General features: G+C 45.0%; 1 protein-coding gene and 2 non-coding genes across 4 annotated transcripts in view; all 3 read left to right on the top strand.

Annotated features, from left to right (window-relative positions):
- Positions 1-23,232, top strand: part of UBAP2 (ubiquitin associated protein 2) — a 58,438-nt gene that overhangs the window by 12,596 nt on the left and 22,610 nt on the right. For both annotated transcript variants that reach the window (XM_028748328.2, XM_028748327.2), the window contains exons 7-18: positions 2,278-2,378; positions 3,498-3,550; positions 5,675-5,742; positions 7,294-7,483; positions 9,078-9,291; positions 9,453-9,727; positions 11,754-11,926; positions 14,156-14,366; positions 16,030-16,069; positions 19,772-19,961; positions 20,487-20,553; positions 22,188-22,386. In XM_028748328.2, coding sequence (XP_028604161.2) covers positions 2,278-2,378; positions 3,498-3,550; positions 5,675-5,742; positions 7,294-7,483; positions 9,078-9,291; positions 9,453-9,727; positions 11,754-11,926; positions 14,156-14,366; positions 16,030-16,069; positions 19,772-19,961; positions 20,487-20,553; positions 22,188-22,386 — 1,781 coding nt within the window. The remainder of the gene's footprint in view (positions 1-2,277; positions 2,379-3,497; positions 3,551-5,674; positions 5,743-7,293; positions 7,484-9,077; positions 9,292-9,452; positions 9,728-11,753; positions 11,927-14,155; positions 14,367-16,029; positions 16,070-19,771; positions 19,962-20,486; positions 20,554-22,187; positions 22,387-23,232) is intronic.
- On the top strand, positions 7,808-7,890 carry LOC114606952 (small nucleolar RNA SNORD121A). Its single transcript, XR_003709025.1, has one exon. It is a non-coding gene; the product is annotated as a small nucleolar RNA SNORD121A (small nucleolar RNA).
- Positions 17,493-17,576, top strand: LOC114606953 (small nucleolar RNA SNORD121A). The gene has a single exon (XR_003709026.1). It is a non-coding gene; the product is annotated as a small nucleolar RNA SNORD121A (small nucleolar RNA).

Here is a 23,232-nt window from a genome sequence, read left to right as displayed (position 1 = left end):
TCTGGCAGTGTCAAATTAATCGCACATTCGCTCATTCACTTGCAACGCCTCTCACTGTGCAGTTAAAAACTTACCAACCTTGGCACTCTTTCCTGCTTCCCTCATGGTACACTACAACATGAGCACAGTCAGTCTAAATGATAGTTTTGAGGCACAAGCAGACATGCTTTTAAGAAGCACAGTAGTGGCTAAATTGCCCCTCCCCTCCATGTTTTCGGAATGCATTGAGATCAGGGGTTTGTTGGCCTCCTCACTGTGTATAGAAGGCACATCCAGCTGCACAGGTTTATTCAGTGCAAGGTTGCTCGCTTGTTGTTATTCCATCCCATGTTTCCTCAGCCATTGAGTTCTCCCATTCAGATAGCTGTGGGATCTCCCAGTTTAGATATTGCTGCCTTTATGTGACGAGAAGAGCTGGGTGGGAGTGTGCAAGGTCACAGATATTGCTGCATGCAGCAAGGAGGGAGTATATTTTATTTAAACTGCTTTATAGCCTGCTGTTTTACAGTCTATTCTACAAGGTGGCAAGCATATATATAAAATGCAATTCAGATCAATAAAAGACCATGTGGAAACACCATTGAAGTGCCTATACCAAAATAAACAGCTATTATTATTATTATTATTATTATTATTATTATTATTATTATATTTATATACAGTAAGGCTGCAAATTTAACTTGTGCACATTCAGCTTTGTGCATGTGGAAAGGCGGCATACAAATAACAAAAATGAAATGAAATGAAATGTGGCCAAAAAAAAAAAGTTTAAAAATTGGAAATAAGGTGGGTTTCCAGGAAATTTGACTTTGACCATCCCACCTGCTGGGAAGTTTTTTATGTTTGATGTTTTAGTATGTTCTGATGTATGTTGTGAGCCGCCCAGAGTGGCTGGGGAAACTCAGCCAGATGGGCGGGTATAAATAATAAAATTATTATTATTATTTTATTTTATTTTTTATTAGACTATATTTGATTTTGGCTTTAGATGTGATCCCTGGAGCGTAACACTCACATAAGTTGCATGCTTACAGTACTGCTTACATGCCCAAATGGCTTCTAAGCCATTTCATAATATAAGCAGAAGGACCCTCAAGCTGTCTCTCACTAAAATTAATTTGTTATAAATGTTTTAATGTGCTTCTGCAGTCAACAAAGTGGTAGCAGGATGGAGGGGCAAGGGAATGTCTCTAGAAAGGTTTATCACAGCCTAGGTACTGTCACTGAAATGGCCCTTCCTTGTTACCTGTCTGACCTCCCAAGAGCGGGGTATAGGATGATTATTCTAGCGAACAAGCAGACTCTCATAGTCAAATATGTTGACCATATAACACCAGCCTTCTGAATCCCACCCAGAAGTGCACTGGCAGCTAGTGAAGATGTTTTTAGTTTCCAGACCATTTTATAAAACAGTATAGTGAGGTTTCTGGCCTAATGTCCACAGGCAGGGAGTTCCAAAGCGTAGGTCCTGCCACCCTGAGAGACAGGTGGAGAACAAATATTACATGATACTGGTTAAAAGTGCAAGTTCTGTCTGCACAAACTTCAGTTTCCAGACCAACCACAGGGAAACTTTGACACATTCTAGGACGCGGGTGGCGCTGTGGGTAAAAGCCTCAGCGCCTAGGGCTTGCCGATCGAAAGGTCGGCAGTTCAAATCCCCGCAGTGGGGTGCGCTCCCGTTGTTCGGTCCCAGCGCCTGCCAACCTAGCAGTTCGAAAGCACCCCCGGGTGCAAGTAGATAAATAGGGACCGCTTACTAGCGGGAAGGTAAACGGCGTTTCCGTGTGCGGCTCTGGCTCGCCAGAGCAGCGATGTCACGCTGGCCATGTGACCCGGAAGTGTCTCTGGACAGCGCTGGCCCCCGGCCTCTTGAGTGAGATGGGCGCACAACCCTAGAGTCTGTCAAGACTGGCCCATACGGGCAGGGGTACCTTTACCTTTATTTAGTTAGTAATAGCCATTTAAGAAATTGATAGGAAGCAGTTTTCCCCCATCCACCTACCTCCTAATCCGATTTTAGCGATGCTAAAGAAGGGGTTTCTTTTATGATTGCTGGGTGTGCATGTTCATAGTGGCACTTCCCTATTCCAGACATCTCTGGAAGATCACATGGTTTGCCTTCACAAGACCCTAGAATCAGTGCCCTCAACTTCCCAGAGAAGTGTTGCCCGTTGGAAAAGGCAGTGTTAGGCTAGACCGACCAACGGTCTAAGGCAGGTACACAAGCTCATCTTTCTGTATATTTCTGACTTTCTCAACTCTCTTGACCTGTAGGACGTTTAACCCTGCAGATTATACGGAGTCTTCTGCTACAGATGGCTTTGGAACAAAAGAATCTTGGGAGTCTGGGCAGAATGAGTCAGATGATGGAACAGGTGAGGCAACACCACCAAAGATTTGAGAATTACAAATGTGCCAGAGTTAACATTAGCAAAAATATTACTATCCTTATTCATAATGATAATGACCTGTGCTTTACCTGGGTTACAACATTGTAGTGTGCGCATGTGCATGACCTCACAGGATATAGATAAGAGGTTTGGGCTTCCAAAACTGAAGGCAGGAAAGTGCCTTTGAATATTGTTGCAATTGTGTTGCTGATTCTGATCCTTTATCTTAGAAAGGAGGCTTTCTGTGGCCACCTTTGTACTACATTGGGAGAGGAGGAGATTGGAACCACCTCAGTAAGAGAATTCTGGGTTCTCTCTCTCTCTCTCTCTCTCTCTCTCTCTCTCTCTCTCTCTCTCTGTGTGTGTGTGTGTGTGTGTGTGTGTGTGTAGATGAAGCTCCTTAGATTTTGTGCTTGCTACACATCCTGCCCTTCCGCAGTGTTGGATTGGGCTTGGCTCCTGTAGTCACACTGGGCTTCAGAGGTGCCCCATTGCAATGGCAACCTCCCTACTCCCAGCTCCCAACTGATTTCAAAGGCTTAGGGCAAGTCCTTATGAAGAAAGTAGATGGTCTGTCCTCTTTTTCTAAGATGTTGGCAACAGGTGGGACCTAGCTGTGACAGAAGACAATTTCACAATTTTTAACTTAGAGGGCACTGCTTGAACTGTATGGTACAATCTGGCCTATGCTGCTCTTGAGTTTTCCTTAAATGCAACAGTGGTGTTTTCAAAATAAATTGTAGGGGGGAAAACCTTATGCTCCCTAATCTTTACTCTGCCAGCCTTCATCTCTATCCTAAAACACTGCACCATTGATGACAGCACCAGCAGATGGATGCCCTGAGCGTTGGGAGGCAGTTGTGGGCTTGTTTTGAGCTATTTCAGAAAATAATAATTCTGTTGAATTTAGACAGTGTTAACGGAGGACTCATTAGGTTGGCTGAAAGCTATCATAATAAGTATGGTAATTAATACCTTGCAAATTTTACCCTAAATTTCTATTTCTTTTCACATGGGTTTCCAGTTAGGGATGGATCTATCAAAGGGGATGTATGGCACCAGGAATTGTGGGTTGATTGTCTTTTCTCTCCTTTATTGCCATAGGAGCATGGAAGAACACAATAGAAGAATGGACTGCTGAAGACTGGAATGAAGATGTAAGTCTGTAATTATTGGGTAGGCAGGAACACTGAATTGATTCTCTGATCAGCCAGTGCCACTTCCTTCTAAATGAGCTACCTAGAACGTTTTGCTAGTTTTTGGGACACGTTTTCTTCAACGTTGTCTTCAACGTTGCCTGAACTTTGACTAATTTTAATCCCGATATATTGTTCAAATGTCTCTTTTCAAAAGAACCTTTGCTGCAGCAGGGCTGGCCAAATCTCATCTAAGCTGCGTTGTAAAGATTCTTTGGAAAGAAATGTTTGAACAGTATCCCAAGTTCAATGTGAGTCTTTATGGTAAAAGCAGGACTACACAAATTCTCTCATTAGTTCTGTTGACTAAGGTACTTCAAAGGCAAGTGTGGGATATAAACTGAGCAAATAAATTAAATGTGAGAAAAACATTTCCCACTTTGCTCCTTCCCGTCCACTCTACTTCTTCCTTCATGGAAAGTACACAGGTAGTGTGTGAAAGGGGCACTTATCCCTTGATCATCCTTGGTAACTGATATTCTTAGGTACTTTGGGGCTGCGCAGAAGCTTTTTGGTTCAAATACTGTGTGAATTTGATGAATGATGGACACATTTAAATATGCAGCCTACCCCGAGTTTGCTTCTGAACAGATGCTTATTGCTAAGAGGGGCTCAGTGTGGCAACGAGACTCTTGCAAAGCAACTGGCAACCACAATTCATCATCTGTTTGTTTCGAGGAACTTGCCAATGTGCCAGTGAGAGATTTTTGTTGTTGTTGTTTGCTTTTGCTCGCCCAGAAGCAGATTCAATTGCTTCCCAGAAGCCTTATTGGATTCTGTGTAACAAAAAACTTTTCAGCTGCTGGGAACATCATGTGATCTGATAAATGCCACCGTCCTCAGCAGGCTCTCTGAGCCATCACCGGTTGAAAATTCTTCCCAGTCTGTAGCATCAGTTCTGGCCACAAGGACAGTGCCGTCTGTAGACTGATAAGGTAGCTGATCTTGCTGAGAAGAGACTCTTCTGCCTTTTACTGCTTTTGGAGGGGCTGGAGCTTGCTTGACACAACCCAGGATTTATTCCAAGAGACCACTGACCCACCTATAGGTTAACCTGAGCTTCAGAAAAAATAAGATCCTCACGGGAAGCGTCCTTTGTCCTTCTAGGCTATCATTAAGTAAGGCACTTTCAGTCTTGGGAGTGAGCGGGATCTGTTGGATCCTGAGCAGGCCCCACTGCTGTCATGTGATGGCATTGGCCTGATCGCTTCAGGCTAGCATAGCATTCTGCCTCTCACATCCCTGCCTTCTCCTTGGCCGGCATGTGCCTTTGGTTTCTGTTACGTATTGGCCACTTAACACTAGTCTGTAAACCCTCTTTACGGAGAGACTCTTCTGCTATAACTTCCCTCAATTCTTTAATGTGCTTAAATGCACCCCTTCTTCCCAGGAGCTCAGAGCACTTTGTTATGGCACCAGACAATCTCCACCTATATATACTGTAAAAGGTAAAGGGACCCCTGACCATTAGGTCCAGTCGTGGCCGACTCTGGGGTTGCGGTGCTCATCTCGCTTTATTGGCCGAGGGAGCCGGCGTCCAGCTTCCGGGTCATGTGGCCAGCATGACTAAGCCGCTTCTGGTGAACCAGAGCACTGCACGGAAATGCCGTTTACCTTCCCACCAGAGAAGTACCTACTTATCTACTTGCACTTGATGTGCTTTCGAACTGCTAGGTTGGCAGGAGCTGGAACAGAGCAATGAGAGCTCACCCCATCGCTGGGATTTGTACCTCCAACCTTCTGATCGGCAAGCCCTAGGCTCTGTGGTTTAGACCACAGCGCCACCCTCATCTGTATGTGTGTGTTCTTTGGTGTAAACCAAACACACACACACACACACACACACACTGAGGGGAGGCCAATTTCCTATCAGGCTTGAGAACCCCTTTTTTGTATCAGTTTCCTTCCTGAAATCCGTTTGTACGGGCCATAGTTCTGAGGCAAGCAAATTGGCTAGATGGAACACTTTGTCTTGCTCAGCATGTCCCTTCTTGTCTTTCTCGTGAATATTGTCTCCTGAAAAAGAATTGTGTGTTTAATGTGGCTAAAATTCAATTTCTTTCTCTCTCCACCCCCATGTCTCAGCTTTCAGAAACAAAGGTCTTCACTGCTTCATCTGTCCCAGTGGAGAACCACGTTGCTGCTGGCCAAAGGTATACCTTTCCCTTCTCTCTCTCTCTCTCTTCCACATCTAGATGAGCCATTCACACAAACTAGTTCCTGCCCTGTTTGTGCTTTGAAGTGCAGTAGATCACCGTGCGCATCAGTGAAATGGTGCATATTTGAAATCCCATTGAAAAAGCCTGCAAACACCCCATTTAGCCCTCACCCCACCTCTGCCCCCTCTCGCTCTGCCCCATTTTGTGACGTTTTCAGGTTACTTCTGTGTTTGGCATGTATGTGCAATCACACATACATTGAATATGCATAAATCGGGGGTTGCGTGCATTGGATGTTGTTCTAAACTTTTAGCTTAAGTCAGATAAGTTTTATCTCAGATGATGGAATAGTTGACTTACAATCAGTTTGGTCTTTTAAGAAATTGAATCTCTTTGTTGTTGTGGTGGTGGGGTGTGTGTTTGTGTGTGTGTGTGTGTGTGTGTGTGTGTGTGTGTGTGATATATTACACCCACAAATAATGTGGGCTTGTGAATGTACACGGATGCAACACAGATGAGAAACCACCACTTTCAGTTTGTATCTGAAAAAATGAAGGTGGAATCAGGTGTCAAGAGTGTGGACCATTTCTTGCTCCTCGTGTATGTTATTTATTTGCGCTGGCTTCAACTCTTCTTTCAGTTTTTCTGGCCATCCATCCATTATCCTCCTTTTTGCTGCCTCCTGGAGCTCATTTATGACTAATTCTAAATTCTCTGAAAAGCTGGATTATGGAAGAACAGTACACCATGCGAAGAAGCTGGCCAATTACTTGATTGTGCTGTGTTTGAGATATTTTTGTGAAGTGTAATCCAGCTTCCCCCCCCCCCAAAGATTTGACTAATTTAATATTTCACATTTCAAATTAAGATAATGATTGAAGTGGTGCCAGTATCTGGTGATTTGTCAGCAGTCAGGTCTGCAAATAGGACTTGCAACCTAAGAGTAATTTGCATGCTCAAAATATCCAGATTGGGATCTGCCTCTGTCCTCTTTCTCTGACAGGGCATTCATTGTTAAAACAAATCGCCTCCCTTGCATTTAGGTTTTGGGTGTCTCTCAGGCAAGATAACTTGAAACCGCTTAGGAGTAACGTCTTACCACAGGCAACATTATAACATCAGAAAATGACCTAATCTCTTTGGACGGTGTCAATAAGAATGTTGGACAAATACTTGTCAGGGGTGCCTCGGATGTACAATACCCTAACTTGCAGCATTGAGTAGGGGTGACCAGAGCTACTTTAAGTCAAAATATGGTTTCCTCACATCTGTGCCTCCTTTGCGTCTTGACCATGGGTAGGTAAACTAAGACCCGGGGGCCGGATCTGGCCTAATCGCCTTCTCAGTCCGGCCCACAGACTGTCCAGGAATCAGTGTGTTTTTACATGAGTAGAATGTGTCCTTTTATTTGAAATGCATCTCTGGGTTATTTGTGGGGCATAGGAATTTGTTCATTCCCCCCCCACCCCAAGGTCTGAGGGACAGTGGACCGGCCCCCTGCTGAAAACATTTGCTGATCCCTGGTCTTCACATCCTGTCTTGTAGCATCGACCTGGTGACGCTGCTTCAGAAGTCTGTAACGTCTGGCCAAGAAACTGAGGCAAACTCCTTCGAGACTCCTCAGCAGCAAGGCTTTGGGCAGGCTTTGGTCTTCACAAATTCCCAACACGATTCTCAGATGGCCTTGGGAGCAAGCAACACAAGCACTGTGAACTCCTATTCTCCGCAGAGCCTGGTAATGTTGCCCTGGACGCTATTTAAAAATGCCAGGCAGTCCTGTGCCCTGAATAATGTTTGCCGTCTTGCCTACTTATTTGCAAAAGTGAAGTTAGATTGCCCTGAAGTATGACATGGGTGCGGAAGCGAGCCTGTTCTTGCAAAGGATAACCTTAGTGTTTCCAGCCTCGCTTGGGGAGCCCCATCTTTGATATACTGACTTGTTCCCTGTCAGTGGCTAAAGTGACCTACTTGTATTGATTCTTGAAAGTACAGCAGAGGATACTCTGTGCATATTAATTAAAATAAAGCAGTTTTGCTCGTGAAATTGAGAGCGCTTCCAGGCTGGAGGACTGTGATGCATTCTTTCCAAGCACATATCTGACTGCTGCATGTGGAAATGAAAACTTTCTGAGTCTTCTAGCTCTGCGAAAATTGCTTTGCTAGTACAGGCAGGTATCGTTCTCAAAACAAAGACTATTTCACTATATCTGGCATAGCTTCATCCTTCCCTCCCCCTAAAACTATCCCATAGGCATGAATTTATAAATTTGTTTGTATTCATTTTCTACTTTCTATGTCATATTTACTACTACAATGATTCCTATGGGAGTGTACAGAGTAATGTAAGCAAAAAAGCAGATTTCTCCTCCAGGGTGTTCACAAACCAAATATTGACAGAGAAGAAGGGAGAAAGGTCACAGGGTTCTATGCTCAAGAACAGTTGCATGTGCTTCAGCTTAGTTTCTATACGGCAGAGATTCAGATCCTATAGCCTGTGGGCCAATCGCGGTCGGCTGGAGGTTCTGTTTGGCCTGAACCATGTCCATATGTCCATGCCCTGAAGATACTGGGCAACATCAGCTGATGGGCAGGGTTGAGTCGTGCTGGGTGCTCCTTTGCCAGGGCATTCCCTGTAGGGAACGTGTTGGGCTGATGTTGAGGTCCAGTGCTGAGGGCCTTCTGGAGGTTCCCTCACTGCAAGAAGTGAGGTTACAGGGAACCTTACAGGGAACCAGGCAGAGGGCCTTCTCGGTAGTGGCACCCGCCCTGTGGAACGCCCTCCCATCAGATGTCAAAGAGATAAACAACTACTTGACATTTAGAAGACATCTGAAGGCAGCCCTGTTCAGGGAAGTTTTTAATGTGTGACATTTTGATGTATTTTTAATCTTTGTTGGAAGCTGCCCAGAGTGGCTGGGGAAACGCAGCCAGATGGGCGGGGTCCAAATAAGTTGTTGTTGTTGTTGTTGTTATTTATTATTATTATCTCTCTCACCTCCACAAGTCAACTTTGGCAGTTGGGTGGGACTGCCCTCCTATCACTCAGCTGATGTCATGATTTACAGGTGGGCTACCCCACCTGCGAAAGTTGGCCCTCTGCAGGGTGGGCATTGATAAATGATCTGGCCCGCAGGGCCAAAAATGTTCTCATCCCCTGTTGTAGAAGGTGAACACTAAAGATGTCAGAGATTCCCACAGACATTTGTGTTTTTAATAACTGGCTGTGTATAATGTATTTGTATTATTCTGTAATCTATTATAAAACATGAATTGCCGTGTATTAAGTCTAGTGAACCTTGGTGTGTTTTTCTTCTCCCCATTCTGATTAGTCTTCAGTCCTCTGTTCAGGGTTTGGAGAGCTTGGATCTTCAAAGCTGGCCAATTCCACTGGATCTCAGATTTTAGACCAGTTGAAATCTCCAGGCTTGGGCCAGTTCCCGTCGCAAGGTTCTCTCAGTACAAACTCGCCCATTTCCACAACCACAACATCATCCTGGGATGTAAAACCGCCAGTTTCACAGCCATCTATCCTCAGTCAGTTTGGTAAGTGTTCATTGACCCCTTGGAATAAAGCGGGGTGGGGTGGGGGGAGGGAACAAGCAGCAACTTTATTGCTGTGTAGTGAAACCTGCTGACCAACTAGCTGTCCCTGGAGCAAGGGATGATGGAATTGTTCAATTTCTCCCCTTGGTCTTGGTGCTTAGACTTCAAATCCCAGCCTGAACCATCCCCAGTTCTGAGTCAGCTGACGCAGCGGCAGCAGCAGCAGCAGACACTGGCAGCCCCCGCCCCACCTCCTGGATTGGAATCCTTCACCCCACAGAAAGCCCGGGAGCCATCACCGGTTGACAGCTCAATGGCTGCCAGCAAAATGCTGCACCTCCCCAACCTGTCTGCAGATAGCCAGGTGGCGCCTTCCCAGCAAACGCAGCAGAAACAGATCAAGCCGCCAAAACGGAGGATACCCCCAGCTTCAAAGGTGGGTAAAGCTGCTGAGCTCAAGCACTGGCAGTATTGCCCTTGCTAGACATAGGCGAAGGCCGTCAACTCGTGAAAGAGCTTCACTCAATTTGTTGTTGTCGTTTAGTCATGTCTGACTCTTCGTGACCCCCTGGACCAGAGCACGCCAGGCACTCCTGTCTTCCACTGCCTCCCGCAGTTTGGTCAAACTCATGCTGGTAGCTTCCAGAGCACTGTCCAACCATCTCGTCCTCTGTCGTCCCCTTCTCCTTGTGGCCTCCATCTTTCCCAACATCAGGGTCTTTTCCAGGGAGTCTTCTCTTCTCATGAGGTGGCCAAAGTCTTGGAGCCTCGGCTTCACTTAATTACCTGCCTCCTAACAGATTAAATTCCTGCCAACCTAGCAGTTTGAAAGCACATCAAACTGCAAGTAGATAAATAGGTACCGCTCCGGTGGGAAGGTAAACGGCGTTTCTGTGCGCTGCTCTGGTTTGCCAGAAGCGGCTTAGTCATGCTGGCCACATGACCCGGAAGCTGTCTGTGGACAAACGCCGGCTCCCTTGGCCAGTAAAGCGAGATGAGCGCCGCAATCCCAGAGTCGGTCACGACTGGACCTAATGGTCAGGGGACCCTTTACCGTTTAACAGATTAAATAAATGTACAATATCACCAAGCCTTCATATAGGTGTCTTTTTGAGAAGCCTATTTTGGCAGTAAGCAGTATAACTATTAGTATTATTTAGGTATAAAAGTATTTATATACTCCTATTTCACAAAATATTGGGAGGTTTACAACTATATGTAAACAATAAAACACTTTAAAAAAACCCTATTAAAAACAGTACTTTTATGTTAATAATAATGAAGGTGTGTGTATGTTCACTTAACTATTTAAACAGAAGCTGCTGCTCATGGTTGTGGGGAGAGGTGATCTTAAACATTTTCACCAGAGTCAAAATAGCTTCAGAAACAAATGGGTGCCCTTAACTTGCTGTCCCATGAATTAAAACATGCTTTCCATAAGCCTAATTTTGTACAGTTGCGCAATGCATTTGCACTTGGGCTGTACTCTTGTTTTAGAGACAGAAGAACCTACATTGATAGCTCTTCCTCAAAATGTCCCTTAGCTGGCTGCTTGTTTTGTGCAAGACGGTAGTCTGGCTTTTGTAGCTGGATGCTGGAGTTTAAAGTTTAAGCTGCTTAATAAACTTAGCAGGTGTTGAGTGCTGTGCAGATCACATAATCTTCAAAACGTTAATGCAGCTGCCTATGTAGCTTTCGAAATCAGGGTAAATTTGAACAGCATGCACTTGTTGGCAATCTGGGAATTCTTAAGATGTTTAGAAGGTGGGAGCTTGGTATTTTTCCAGCCACGTTGTTGTACAAATCTGTCCCAAACTCTGTTTGTGGGGGTGTGAATGCTGCTTGCAACTATGAGATGAAGTTTTTATTTGCCTGAATCTGTATTACTCCCACTGACTGGCAGCAAATACATTCCTAAAAGTCAAGCTCTCCTTAATCTGAAATAAAGTTGTTTCCCTGTTTTTTTGCATCTCATTTTGTTTCCTGGCACAAATGCTGTGTGTCTTGGCCCATAAAGCTGTTATATGGTTTGGGACCAAGGTATGAACCTGCCTGCTCTTTTTGAGCTCTTCTCTGAGGACCATTGTCTCTGCCTTTTGGAGGTCACGTGACTGGGGAGCGGGGCCTTTCCTGTGTTGCCGCTGCCCTTCCCTAGGACCCTTATATGGCACATGGCACTTTCGACTGTCAAGTTGAGACTGTTTTCTTCTCTTGAACTCCTAATGTCTGTTGAATAGTATTATTCTAGCTTTTGCTGTTAAATTGCACCACACTGTTTTTCTGGTTGTAGGGATTTGTGGGGGATACATTTAATTGCATTTGGAAATCTGTTTTATGAGCGGGATATTCACGCCTTAAATAGAAATAAAGTAAATATATTGTACAAAGCAGCATCTGTGCGGCAGAAATGATTCATTCTGGTGCCAAATCAACAGATGACCAACATGTTCCTTCATTTTCAGATCCCTTCCTCTGCTGTGGAGATGCCTGGATCCACAGACGTATCAGGGTTAAATGTGCAGTTTGGCGCTCTTGAGTTTGGGTTGGAGCCTTCTCTCTCGGAGTTTGGAACTGCTTCCAGCTACGAGAACACCAGCCAGGCACCCAACAACATCCTGTACCCAAAGCCCATAAAGTACGCACACTCTTCCGCTTCTGTACTCTGGTCTGCTTCTCACCAAGCTTGATTTTGTGTCAGGGAAGATGTCTGAAGATAAAGGTGTTTTGTTCTAGGGACTCTGTGGCACAACCCTCCCGGGGCTGAAACAGTTCTACTTGCAAATAAGAGAATCCTGGGTGTAGGGTTCTAAATGTAAAGAGGTTTATTACTTGCTAGCTGCAAAGACCTGCATTGAAAATCAGGCTGGAAGTGGAAATGGATGCTGTGAATGCCTTAGCTTTCCTGTGAACTCCCTAATTATGTAAACTCTCACAGCTGTCTGTAGTACAATACAAAATAATAATAATAATTTATTTCTTATACCCAGTGCATCCGACTGGGTTGCCCCAGCCGCTCTGGGTGGTTTGGCTTTCCATTTATTCCTTGGCAGCATTGGGCTTGGGTCTTAAAGTGCTACATGAGAAGACTTAAGATGGGAGTAAGAGTTCAGGAAGGGACACGCTTTTATTGAAACAAGCCTCAATAGCAACAAAAAACAGCATCCTTTTCAGCCATGAGTGTTGCAGAGGACTTGGGCTAGAGATGAGGAATTAGCTGACCTGAGGTCCAGGTTTATACCCTCTGTTCAAATTTTCCGACTGCCAAACAAAGCCATAAATTGCCATAAAGGAGAATGCACCGGAAGAAGAACACAAGTCAGTATATGAAGAAAGTGCACCACACCTTGTGTGCCCTGGCTCTGTGCCGCTACAAGCGTTGACAGTTTTGTCGCTCAGAGATGATCATCTTAATGTACTGACAAGAGTACTGTGCAAGAGCATTTTGTAGCTCAGGGTTACAGTGATAAAGCAGATTCGTACAGCTGTGGCCTTGTGAGCCTACTGAGTAAAATGACAGCTGAGTTTGTGAAGTAGGGAAGTTGTCCTTATGCTGCACATAGGAGTCCTGCTGGATTAGGCCAAAAATCCAGCTAGCCAGATGCACACAAAGCGGGGCATGGCAGTATCTCTTCCCCCTTTCTGTCCCCAGCATCTCAGGCTGCCTTTAGCAAATGGAGGCTCTGTTTAATTAACCTGGCTAATAGCCTCAGAATAGAGCTATTTTCTGTGAATTGCCTAGCGATTCTTTTAGTGGTCATCATCGTGTCTGGTGGCAGCGAGTTCTGTTAGTTAAGTCTTCTCAGTGGCTTAAGTTTTACCTTGGTTGCATATATTATAATTGCTGGTCCTCAGTCTCTCTAATTCTCAAATACAGTGTTTGCAGAGATGGGGGATCAGTCATTTTTGTGTCCTTCCTGGGAGGCCTGGGTGGAACCTACAAAGCCCCTGAAAGGGCCACATGTGAATGTCTGCTACCTCCTCCCACATTCCATGTTAAGACTTGTACCAGGTGCAGACATGGATGTTTTGAAAAACAGCCTTTTTTTCTCTCCCCTCCTTCCCCCGTATTTTTTATTATCTAGTTTGATTATGAGGTTTTTTTAGGGCTGGACAAACGCTTGCACACTAGTTCGGGACTTATTAATTGGCCTAATAAAGGCATTGGCCCAATAAGGTATTTGGATTTTTCCTAAGGGGCCAAGAAAGCCACTATTTGGTTTTCTGTGTTTACCTTTGGTAGCAAGCTCAGGCAAATCCAGCCCACCCATGTGGCAGGGTGAGGTGACTGCCTCAGACGGCAGGATCCACTGTGATAGCAGACCCCAATGTAGATCTTTGTTTTCCCTTGCTCCAGATGCAGATCTTCACTCGCCTCTTCTTTCCTAGTGGGGAGGGGGAGTAGCATTTTGTGGTTCACCTCAGATGCCCAAATGTCTTGGGCCAGCCCTGAGCTCAGGACTGCCCAACTGGGTTTTTAATGCTGCAAGGAGGGGAGGCAAAACATTTCCCCTCTTGACACCACTCACAACTATTATGCCTTCCCTTGGACTTCTCTCAAAAGCCAGGAGCAAAGTCTTTTTACCTGGAAACAGTGACGCAGAGCCATGGGAAACAAGTGGTGTCGATTTACTTCAAAGGTCGTCTCAAATTTTTGACTTTGCCCTTGTGGCAGGACTCCAAAACCTCATTTTAAAGGCCTCTTTGTTTTTGAGTTGTGTGAGCATCCAGCATAGGCCTTTTCTTATTTTAAGCTGTTGAAACTTGCATATCTGGTTCAAAGCAGCTCTCTTGAGAGCTGTTTAACTTCATGATGATATCTGAATCTGTGTTAACCGTGATGTCAAATGACTTTTGTTTTTTCCAGCGATCCTTTGAATACCTCTTTGCCAATGTCCAATACAGCGCAGGAGCCCACCTATGCCACCCCTGCCATCACTTCTGCCAGCCTCAGTGGCTCCTCCCAGAGTGCTAGTCCCATAACAACCACGTCCTCCTTTGACCAGGCCTCTGTGCATAGCAGGATAACATACCAAAGTTCCGTGCCTCTATCAGAACCAATCTCAGCTGCTGTCACGGTGAGTAGGCTTTGCAAAGCATCCGTTGTGGAAATGTCACCATAGTGCAGCTTGCTTATGGAGGCCAGGGTTGAGATAAATGACCTAAGGCCTAATTCATCCATACTGCTCACAGTGTCTCAGGCTTAGCTTCAGATATCGTTGACTGAAATATTTTATTCTGTTTATTAGACTTTTGTCCTTCCCTTCTTCCCAAAGGAGCCCAAGGTGGCAAACAACAAAATGATGCATTGTAAAAGAACACATTTAAGAACAAGCCATATTTTATCAGATTTATATCCCACTGTTCTTTACATCCCAGCTGGGCAGCATCTAGCAGCAATGCCATATTGATTGCTTTGTCTTTTCAAATGAAGCTACAATGTTTTGGAGTCGATGCAGCTTGAAAGTCCTTGAGCAGTCAAAAGGGCTTTGCACATATGCTCAGTAATCTGCAACAACCCTGCAAAGTAGGCTGGCAGCATTATCAAACCAATGCTGGGAACCACAGTCTTTCCTGAAGACTGTCTAATGAGTTGGGGACTAGCATAACTGATTACAAAACTTTAAACAGTACCAGTGATGAATTGGCAGGAACTGTTCAAAGGACTTAATAAGCTTAAGAGACAGTCACTTGTCATAGCAGGGGATGTTTGGAAGTCTAGGTATGCTTGCTCAGACGCAGGTAGCGCTGTGGTCTAAACCACTGAGCCTCTTGGGCTTGCTGATTAGAAGGTCAGTAGTTTGAATCCACACAATGGGGTGAGCTTTCTTTGCTTGGTCCCAGCTTCTGCCAACCTAACAGTTTGAAAGCATACCAGTGCAAGTAGATAAATAGGTACCACTGTGGCAGGAAGGTAAATGGCGTTTCTGTGCACTCTGGCTTCCGTCACTGTGTTCTGTTGCACCACAAGTGGTTTAGTTGTGCTGGCCACATAACTTAGAAAGCTGTCTGCAGACAAACACTGGCTCACTCGGCCTGAAAAGTGAGATGAGTGCTGCACCCTGTGTACACTATAATGTACACAAACCAAGACATGCATTTGCAGAACTTGTACTTTAAAAGTGCCAAGCAATAGTCACTTACCTTTGAAAATCCCTGCCTGTTAACAAGCATCCTCACTAAACTCTGGCCAACTTATCCCCTCCCTCCCTCTGACCAACCTTACATTTTGCATCACTCATTTTAATACTTAAAAGTGTAAGCCACCTTGGCAGAAAGGTGATATATGAAAGAAAGAAAGAAAGAAAGAAAGAAAGAAAGAAAGAAAGAAAGAAAGAGAAACATACATACGTACAGATGGAAGGGATCATTAATGACCAACCATAATCTTATTTGTTTTTTCGCCTGCTCCGTCACACAGGCTAACAGAAAACAGCAATGACTTTGAAAAAGCGTTTGTCCGGTTAAAGCTGGATTTTAAAATATAACATTGCTAAAAACCTGCCACACTTTAGATGGACTACCCCCAATGTTTCGCAAGGTTCTTTGAGTTAGTAGAATGTACCCCTTAACGTACGCCCCTTACACATTTTTCTCACCGTTTTTGCACGTTAGCACAAAAAAATGACCTGAGCCGATTTCCTTTCCTTTCCTGCTGTGTTAGCTGGGATTTGGCTACCTGTTTCATTTCACTTTTGGAGAGCTGATACGCTAATTAATATTATTTGATTACTCTTCCAGAATGGACACAGCAGTGTGCGAACACAGCCAACCCTGGACAGTAAGTTCCTAAACCTTTGTTATGCATGGAGTTACGAGTTTTTTCTTGCTGTTAGTATGAGTTGATAGCCTTCTGCTCTCAGAGATCAGGGTGGTGAGGACCGTATTTTGTACTTGGAGCACTTATGCTGGTTTTCCATGCAGGCCTTAGTAGTTCACAGCCAAGCCAGCTGTTGTGAAGCTTGCCACCTGGTGTACAGATGGGTGTTAGCAGTTAACCATATTGAGTTCAGGCCATTTCCTGCTTCCTCTGCATGCACCCTGTGCCCAAGCCCAGACTTTTGACAGGGCTGACCCTGCATCCCTTTTAAAAATCATTCACTAAGAATACCTGCGGCAATCCTGCAGGGAGCTGGCATCCTGTGTGAGGCCAGTGAGGCCAGCACATTTGGCGGCTCTTTTTGGTCTCTGTGCAGTTGCATATGTGAGTTTCAGCCTCATTCGGGATATTTCCCAAGCTAGGCTGAAGTTTAGTCAATCCTGGACTGAGTTAGCATTCTCCTGACTGCCAGCACTTGATTTGTTGCTCTCCTCTTTAGAGGCGTGGTTTTCGGGTCTGATGGCAGATGGCTAGGCTAGTCTACTTCCACTGAATAACAGTTACTTAGGAGCACAAGTGGGGAGGCCTCTGTTGCACTCAGGTTCTGCTTTTGGGGTTTCCAGAGGGGTCTGGTTGGCTGCTATGAAAATGAAGCTGGACTCGATGGGCCTTTGACCTGATCCAGCTGCAGGGCTTTCTTCTTACGTTTGCTTCAGTTTCCCCACTAATTCCCTTGTTCTCTCCCAGCATTTTGCTTGCCTGTTACTCTCAAATTCACATTCCTGGCAAGTGAAGCTGCCTGGACCAGCTCTCAAAAGGAATACAGTGGTACCTCGCAAGACGAATGCCTCGCAAGACGAAAAACTCGCTAAACGAAAGAGTTTTCCGTTTTTTGAGTCGTTCTGCAAGACGAATTTCCCTATGGGCTTGCTTTGCAAGACGAAACGTCTTGCGAGTTCTTGCGAGTTTGTTTCCTTTTTCTTAAAGCCGCTAAGCCGTTAATAGCCGCTAAGCCGCTAATAGCCGTGCTTCGCAAGACGAAAAAACCGCAAGACGAAGAGACTCGCGGAATGGATTAATTTCGTCTTGCGAGGCACCACTGTACATTGCTTTAAGGTCCTTTACGTAGGTCGACTAGTTAAAACTTCAGACTAGATTGTTAGTGAAGTGTTTTGTTTTTTCTTCAAGTGCCATGAGCTCACAACTGTGAGTGCCTAATTGTTCTCTGATGTGTTTGGATGTGTCTTGCCCCCTCCAACTGTTGCTTGGGTTTTTTATTTCAATCACAGTAGTTAACACTTCACCTTAAATTACTTGCTAGGCTGTCTGGGGGAACAAGTCCTGCCAGAGCAACTTGGTAACCCTGTGGAATCTAGCAAGCCACAATGAATAGACTATGATGTTCACCTTCCAAGCACATATCTGATACAATATGCTGTGGAAAATCCTGTGACTGAGTCTTTTCTGCTAACGTCTAGAGAGTTATGCTGTTACATTTTGTGTATTTTTAGAAAATAGGGCTGTTAAAATATTACAAAACCCAGAAGCAATTTTTTCAGCCGTGTCCTAGGGATGGAAAGCAAGTCAATTTTTAAAGCTTATAGCTTTCCCTTGGGAACCTCCAGACTTTTCCAGCTATTTTTGTACAAAACAGCTTTACTTGGTGGGATTTTTGTTGTTGTAATTAATGTACCAAGAGAATCTGACCAGCTGACCTACAAGACACTCCTTACCCTTACTGCTGGGTAAGGAAATGGGTGAGGCTTATCAGGAAGGAAATCCACTGGGCTAACATCACATTTGGGCCAAAGAATTAAGTGGTCCATTGACATCTTGGAAGTTTGCATTGCGTGAATCGTTCTGGGTTTTTTCTTTCTTTGTAGTAGCCTTTGATCTTAGCAGTCATTTTTGGGAGGCTTCTAGAGTTCTCTTTTAAGCAGGGATTCTTCATGAGACACATTTTGCCATAATAAAACATAGATTTATATATTAACACGTTAAAATAATTCTACTTGACACTTAGAGGCAAAATTCGTGGTTGTGATATATCTGTCACTGGACTGGAGTGCTTCAGAATGCGGGTTTGAATGCTTCTATATATTTTGCAGCCTGAATAGATTGTTTATTTGCTTGGGTGGCTGAGCTCTACCTCTACCCCTTGCTTGTTGAATTGTCCTTCCTGGCCAGTAGAATCTGCCAGGACCAGGCTGTCAGTATGGACTTTGGAGATGATAAATACTTAACTGAGGGAGAAGGTAGTTCAGCCTCTCTAAAGGATGCAGTGGTAAAGATTTTGCTGTAGAAGCCAGATGGGAAATCTGTTTTGGATGGGGTTCAGTTACTCCTGAAGAATCAGGTGCACAACCTGGAGTTGCTCGTGGCTTCACCTCATTCAGTGAAAGTGCAGGTGACACCAATGGCAAGAATTCCTTTAACCAACTTTGACTGGTTTTCCCAGCCGCTGACAATATCTAGAGTATATTAATCTTGCCTCTGTGACACTCAGGTTATATCCATTGTGCTTCATAAGGCTGCCTTTAAAGGCCATTTGGAAACTTTAACATTTCAGAATATGGGAGCAAAAATGCCAGTAGGGGCCAAGCATGCAGAACATACGACACCAGTTCTCTAACTGTTACACTGGCTGCCTGTTTGTATCTGAGCCCAGTTCACAGTTCTGCTTGTGATCATTTGAAGTCCATAATCGTTTGGAACCAGGTTGTCTGAGGGACTGCATGGTCCCATACTAGCCTGTCTGAAAGTTGTAATCCATCACTGAGACCCTGCTGTCTGGTCTGTCCATAAGAAATATTAGGCTGAAGAGGGCCTTTTTAGTGATGGCCCCACACTTACGAAATACTCTTCCCTGGGAAATAGGAGCCTTTCCAAATTAATAGCTGCTATTCAGTTTTAAGGGAAAGTAATACAGTGTGGTTGTACTTTGATTGTAACTTTATCATGTTTTATTGCTATTCTTGAATTTGATAAAATACCACCTTGAAGGGGCCGTTGTATGAATCTTATACAATCAATAAACTGTGTGTGTGCGTGCGTACACACACACCTCCCATTCCCACTCCGTCGTCCTGTGCACAGATATCTGAATCGCAAGATAGCTCGGCTCTTTTAACGACTTCTAGAAAGATGTTGCTGGGGGTTTTTTTGTGTTTAACCTGTGCAAAGCTGTGTGGACTATTCTGGAGGTTTGCTTGTTCTGCGCACAATAGAGAAAACTATGTTGGCTGGCTGTTGGCTCCTTGGAAGCATAGATCATCGTTCACAGACGCCACCTCTCACAGCATCATCTCTTGTTTTGCTCTTTGCCCCTTCCAGATCTCCTGCCGGTTTTCCGCTTGGCTGAAATAACACAGCCACACTTGCTTGTTGGGGAGCTGAATGGGCTGAGGGAGAGAACCATGGTGTGGCAGAGGCATTACTTTTAGGAGTAGATTTACAGCCACTGGGCAAACCAAGTCATGGTGTGTGGATAATGAGAACCGTGTGGACTTGTCAGTGCGCAGAGTTGCTGATGCTTCCCTAAAGCCATTATGGCCCAGTGATTGGATATATGTTTTTATCATGCGCGTGCCATTTTACACAAACACCTTCCCAACCAGCTTGGTTGTGCCCCTCCTCTGAATTGCTTTTCCCAACTTATTTCAGCCACTCCATCAATTCCAGCCTCTAAGACAGAAACCTCTCCTCCGGCCCTGCCCGCCAAAGGCTGCTCCTTGCCTAGCACCACGGCCACCACAGCTTTGCTTCTACCTTCGGCACCACCGCATACAGCAGCACTTCCCAGCTTGCCGCAGTCAAATGACTTGGTCAGCAGCTCACTCTCCCAGTTAAGCAGGTACAGCAGGGTGGTATGGGGTGGGCGTGAGTTGGAGGTGGGTGGGTGGGCAGGTGCACAAGTGGTGCTCCTCTGTGTCTCCTTAACCTCCACAAGGCCAACATTATTCCAGTTTTATTTGACACACTTCCACCAAAGGCCCAAGTTGCACAATGATGCAGACACATGGCTCACCCACCACCACTGGTTACCAAAAGGAAGCCAGTTAGACCGCTGGAAATGCTGGGTTTGTGTGGTGCTGGTGACCAGCTAACTCTTAGCACCTATATTTGCACCTGCTGAAGCTTCTGGTTTGCAAGTCTAGCCTTTAGGTTACAAGACGTGGGTGGCTTTCTTTTAATGGTGAGAATTACCCAATGACCTACCAAGACAGCTCTTAAACCACCTGCCCACTCCAGGGCTGGTCATTGTTGTTTTGAAAAACCCCAGATATGTCCCCAGGCGACAGTCTCCTCCCTCCCTCTAGGTACTCAGATGTGAACTGACCCTCAGTTATCTTATCCCTCACACTTGTTTTCCTCCCAGTTCTCTCTCAAATCATCAGAGCAGCCTCTCATCTGCCTCAGCACTGTCTTCATCTACATCGCACACGGTAAGTTCCTTGCATGTTTCAAGAGCTTAAATTATCTACCCTGCCTAAAATTAGGCTCTCTTGCAATGGAACGGGTGTCTTCCTTTTGACTTGGAGTGAGGAATCGTTACCCTTATACACAATCTTTTTGTCACTCGTTACCTGCCAGAACTAATAGTTCTGAATAATTTTTTTCCTTCTCTGTGCCTCAAGACATTGAGGTTTGCCTGCTGTGTAGCTTCCACCATAATCAAAGGGGGGAAACGGCACAGCATTGGAGAAGGATGCTACTTGAAATTGGTAGAAGCAGCAGCCAAGGTGATGCAGCAGCGGATGTTGTTGGTAGGGGAGATATCCAAGATCCACTTGTATGTGCCAGCTGATAACAGAGAATTGATAATCTTGTAAATGATGATGGCAGAATTTTGGTGGCAGCTGGCAGAACTTTTATCTTGATGCTTTGTGCTTGAAGTAAAAACTCCCAGATGCTTGAATAGCTTTTAGATTCATATTTCACAGTAGGCTGGTCACCAAGAAGTGAGAAATCCTAGAATCCCCCTGTTGTTAAAACATACTGTTTAACATCTACATGAAACTGCTGAGTGGGGTTATCCAGAGGTTTGGAGTATGTTGTCAGCAATATGCTGATGACACACAGCTCTACTTCTCCTTTGCATCTGCAGGTGAGGCAGTGGAAATGCTGGACCATTGTCTCGCCTCAGTTATGGACTGGATGAGAACCAGTAAACTGAAAAAGACTGAGGCACTGTTAGTGATCAGTTCCCCTGGCTGGTTGGGAGGTTGCATGCTCTTGGTGGGGTTACCACCCCCGCTGAAGGAGCGCGTACATAGCTTGGGGTACTTCTGGGTCCTTTGCTGTTGCTTAAGGCTCAGGTGGCCTCGGTGTTATGGAGTGCCTTCCATCAGCTTCAGCTAGTGGCCTAGCTGTGCCCCCTTCTGCACTGGGACAGCCTAACTTCAGTTGTCTGTTCTGGATTACTGAAACACATTATGCATGGGGTTGCTTCTGAAGATGGTTTGGAAACTTCAGCCGGTGCAGAAGTCAGTGTCCAGATTGTGCACTGGGGCAAGATGGTTTGAGCATATGATGCCAATCCTGGCCCAACCGCATTGGCTACCAGTTAGTTTCCAGGCCCAATTCAAAATGCTGGGTGGCGACACAAGAAGGGGCCTTTTCTGCGGTGGCTCCCCATTTGTGGAATGTTCTCCCAGGGAGGCTTGCCTGGCACCTTCATTATATATCTTTAGGTGCCACACAAAAACATTTCTCTTCTAATGTGACTAATTAAACAGTCCGTGGCCTTTTAAACTGTGTATTGGGGGTGTATTGTTTTGTTTTGTTATTATGGTATGTATTTTTATGTTTTCATATTGATAACTGCCCTGTGATATAGGGTGGTATAGAAATGTAAGTTAATAATAATAATAATAATAATAATAATAATAATAATAATATACTGGAGAATGTACTATAGAACTTTAAGAATGATTTTTGGGTGGCAGCACAAGACCCTCCTCTCCAGCTTCTCATGCTGCTTGCTTACAGAGTTTAGCATTTTTTTCCAGCCTGCCAGCCCCCTTTGCTTGCTCTTTAACCCCCTTTCTTTGTGTGTGCCTTTGTCTTTCCTTTCCAGCACACTAGTGTTGAGAACTCCGCTGCGCTCCAGCCTTCTGCTGCGCTCCAGCCTTCCACCACCTTTTCCGTTGCTTCAACCTTGGCCACCACCTCTTCGGTCTCCAGCATGGCCAACTCTACCAACAGCCTTGGCCTGAATGTGACCAGTGTCTCTCTGCCGGCTCCCACCACGCGGGCAGCTCCCTTAGTGTCTTCAGGTTCGCAATATTAACCGATCGTGTGGATATAGCGAGAGAGGACGTTTGTCTGCCTGTTGAGCACCTCTTGTCCAGCCGTAAAAACTGTGTTGAGAAATTCTATGCCTTTTCCAAAAGACTTCGCCTTTGCAGCATGCTTTGCACAGTGGCCTGTAAAATAAAAGTTGCCTGCCTTTTTAACGCGTGGGAATATTTGATGGGGGAAACCGCTACCAAGCATTTAACTTGCTACCTTGTCTATATATAAATATATATCTCCCCACCCCCACCACTGGTTGTAAGGAAAAACAGAAAAGTGTCAGGTTCTTCAACCTTGCCAAAATCATTTCCAATTATCTGAAAATTTTAATCATGGAAAGCGAAATGTGTAATATTTTGTGGGTATGATTTTCACAATTCTTTTAACAGAAGTTCCCCTGATCTCCACCCCAGCCTTTTTGTCTAGCCAAGTGGGTTCTATTTGTGTTCCAGCAGGCTCTGTTCCCTGTGAGTGCATAGAACAGGAATGGAACGGTGGGTGGGTTCATTGGCAAAAGAGACAAGGAAATACTTCCTCACCAATCCCAGGGGATCTTAATGGTCTCTTGTGCTAAGTATTACAGGGAGAGAGGGTATAGCTTGTTTCTCAGGTGCATGCATTGCCTCCCAAAGGTTCATCATCTTTGCTGGCGTTTCCCATTGAAGTATCTTGAGTGACAGGGCTGGGAAAGACCTTCCTATCCTCTAAGACATTGGAAAGCTGCTTTCAGTCAGAGGAGACAGTTGCGGACTGACTGTACAGCTGTAGAGGCTGCAGTCCTAACCACCCTGGCCTTGGAAGTAAGACACTCTGGATTACAGTGGTGC

The sequence above is a fragment of the Podarcis muralis genome, chromosome 11 (assembly GCF_964188315.1).
Source record: "Podarcis muralis chromosome 11, rPodMur119.hap1.1, whole genome shotgun sequence".
Lineage (NCBI taxonomy): Eukaryota > Metazoa > Chordata > Lepidosauria > Squamata > Lacertidae > Podarcis > Podarcis muralis.
Note: the sequence above shows the minus strand (reverse complement) of the source record. Positions and strands in the feature narration are given on the sequence as shown.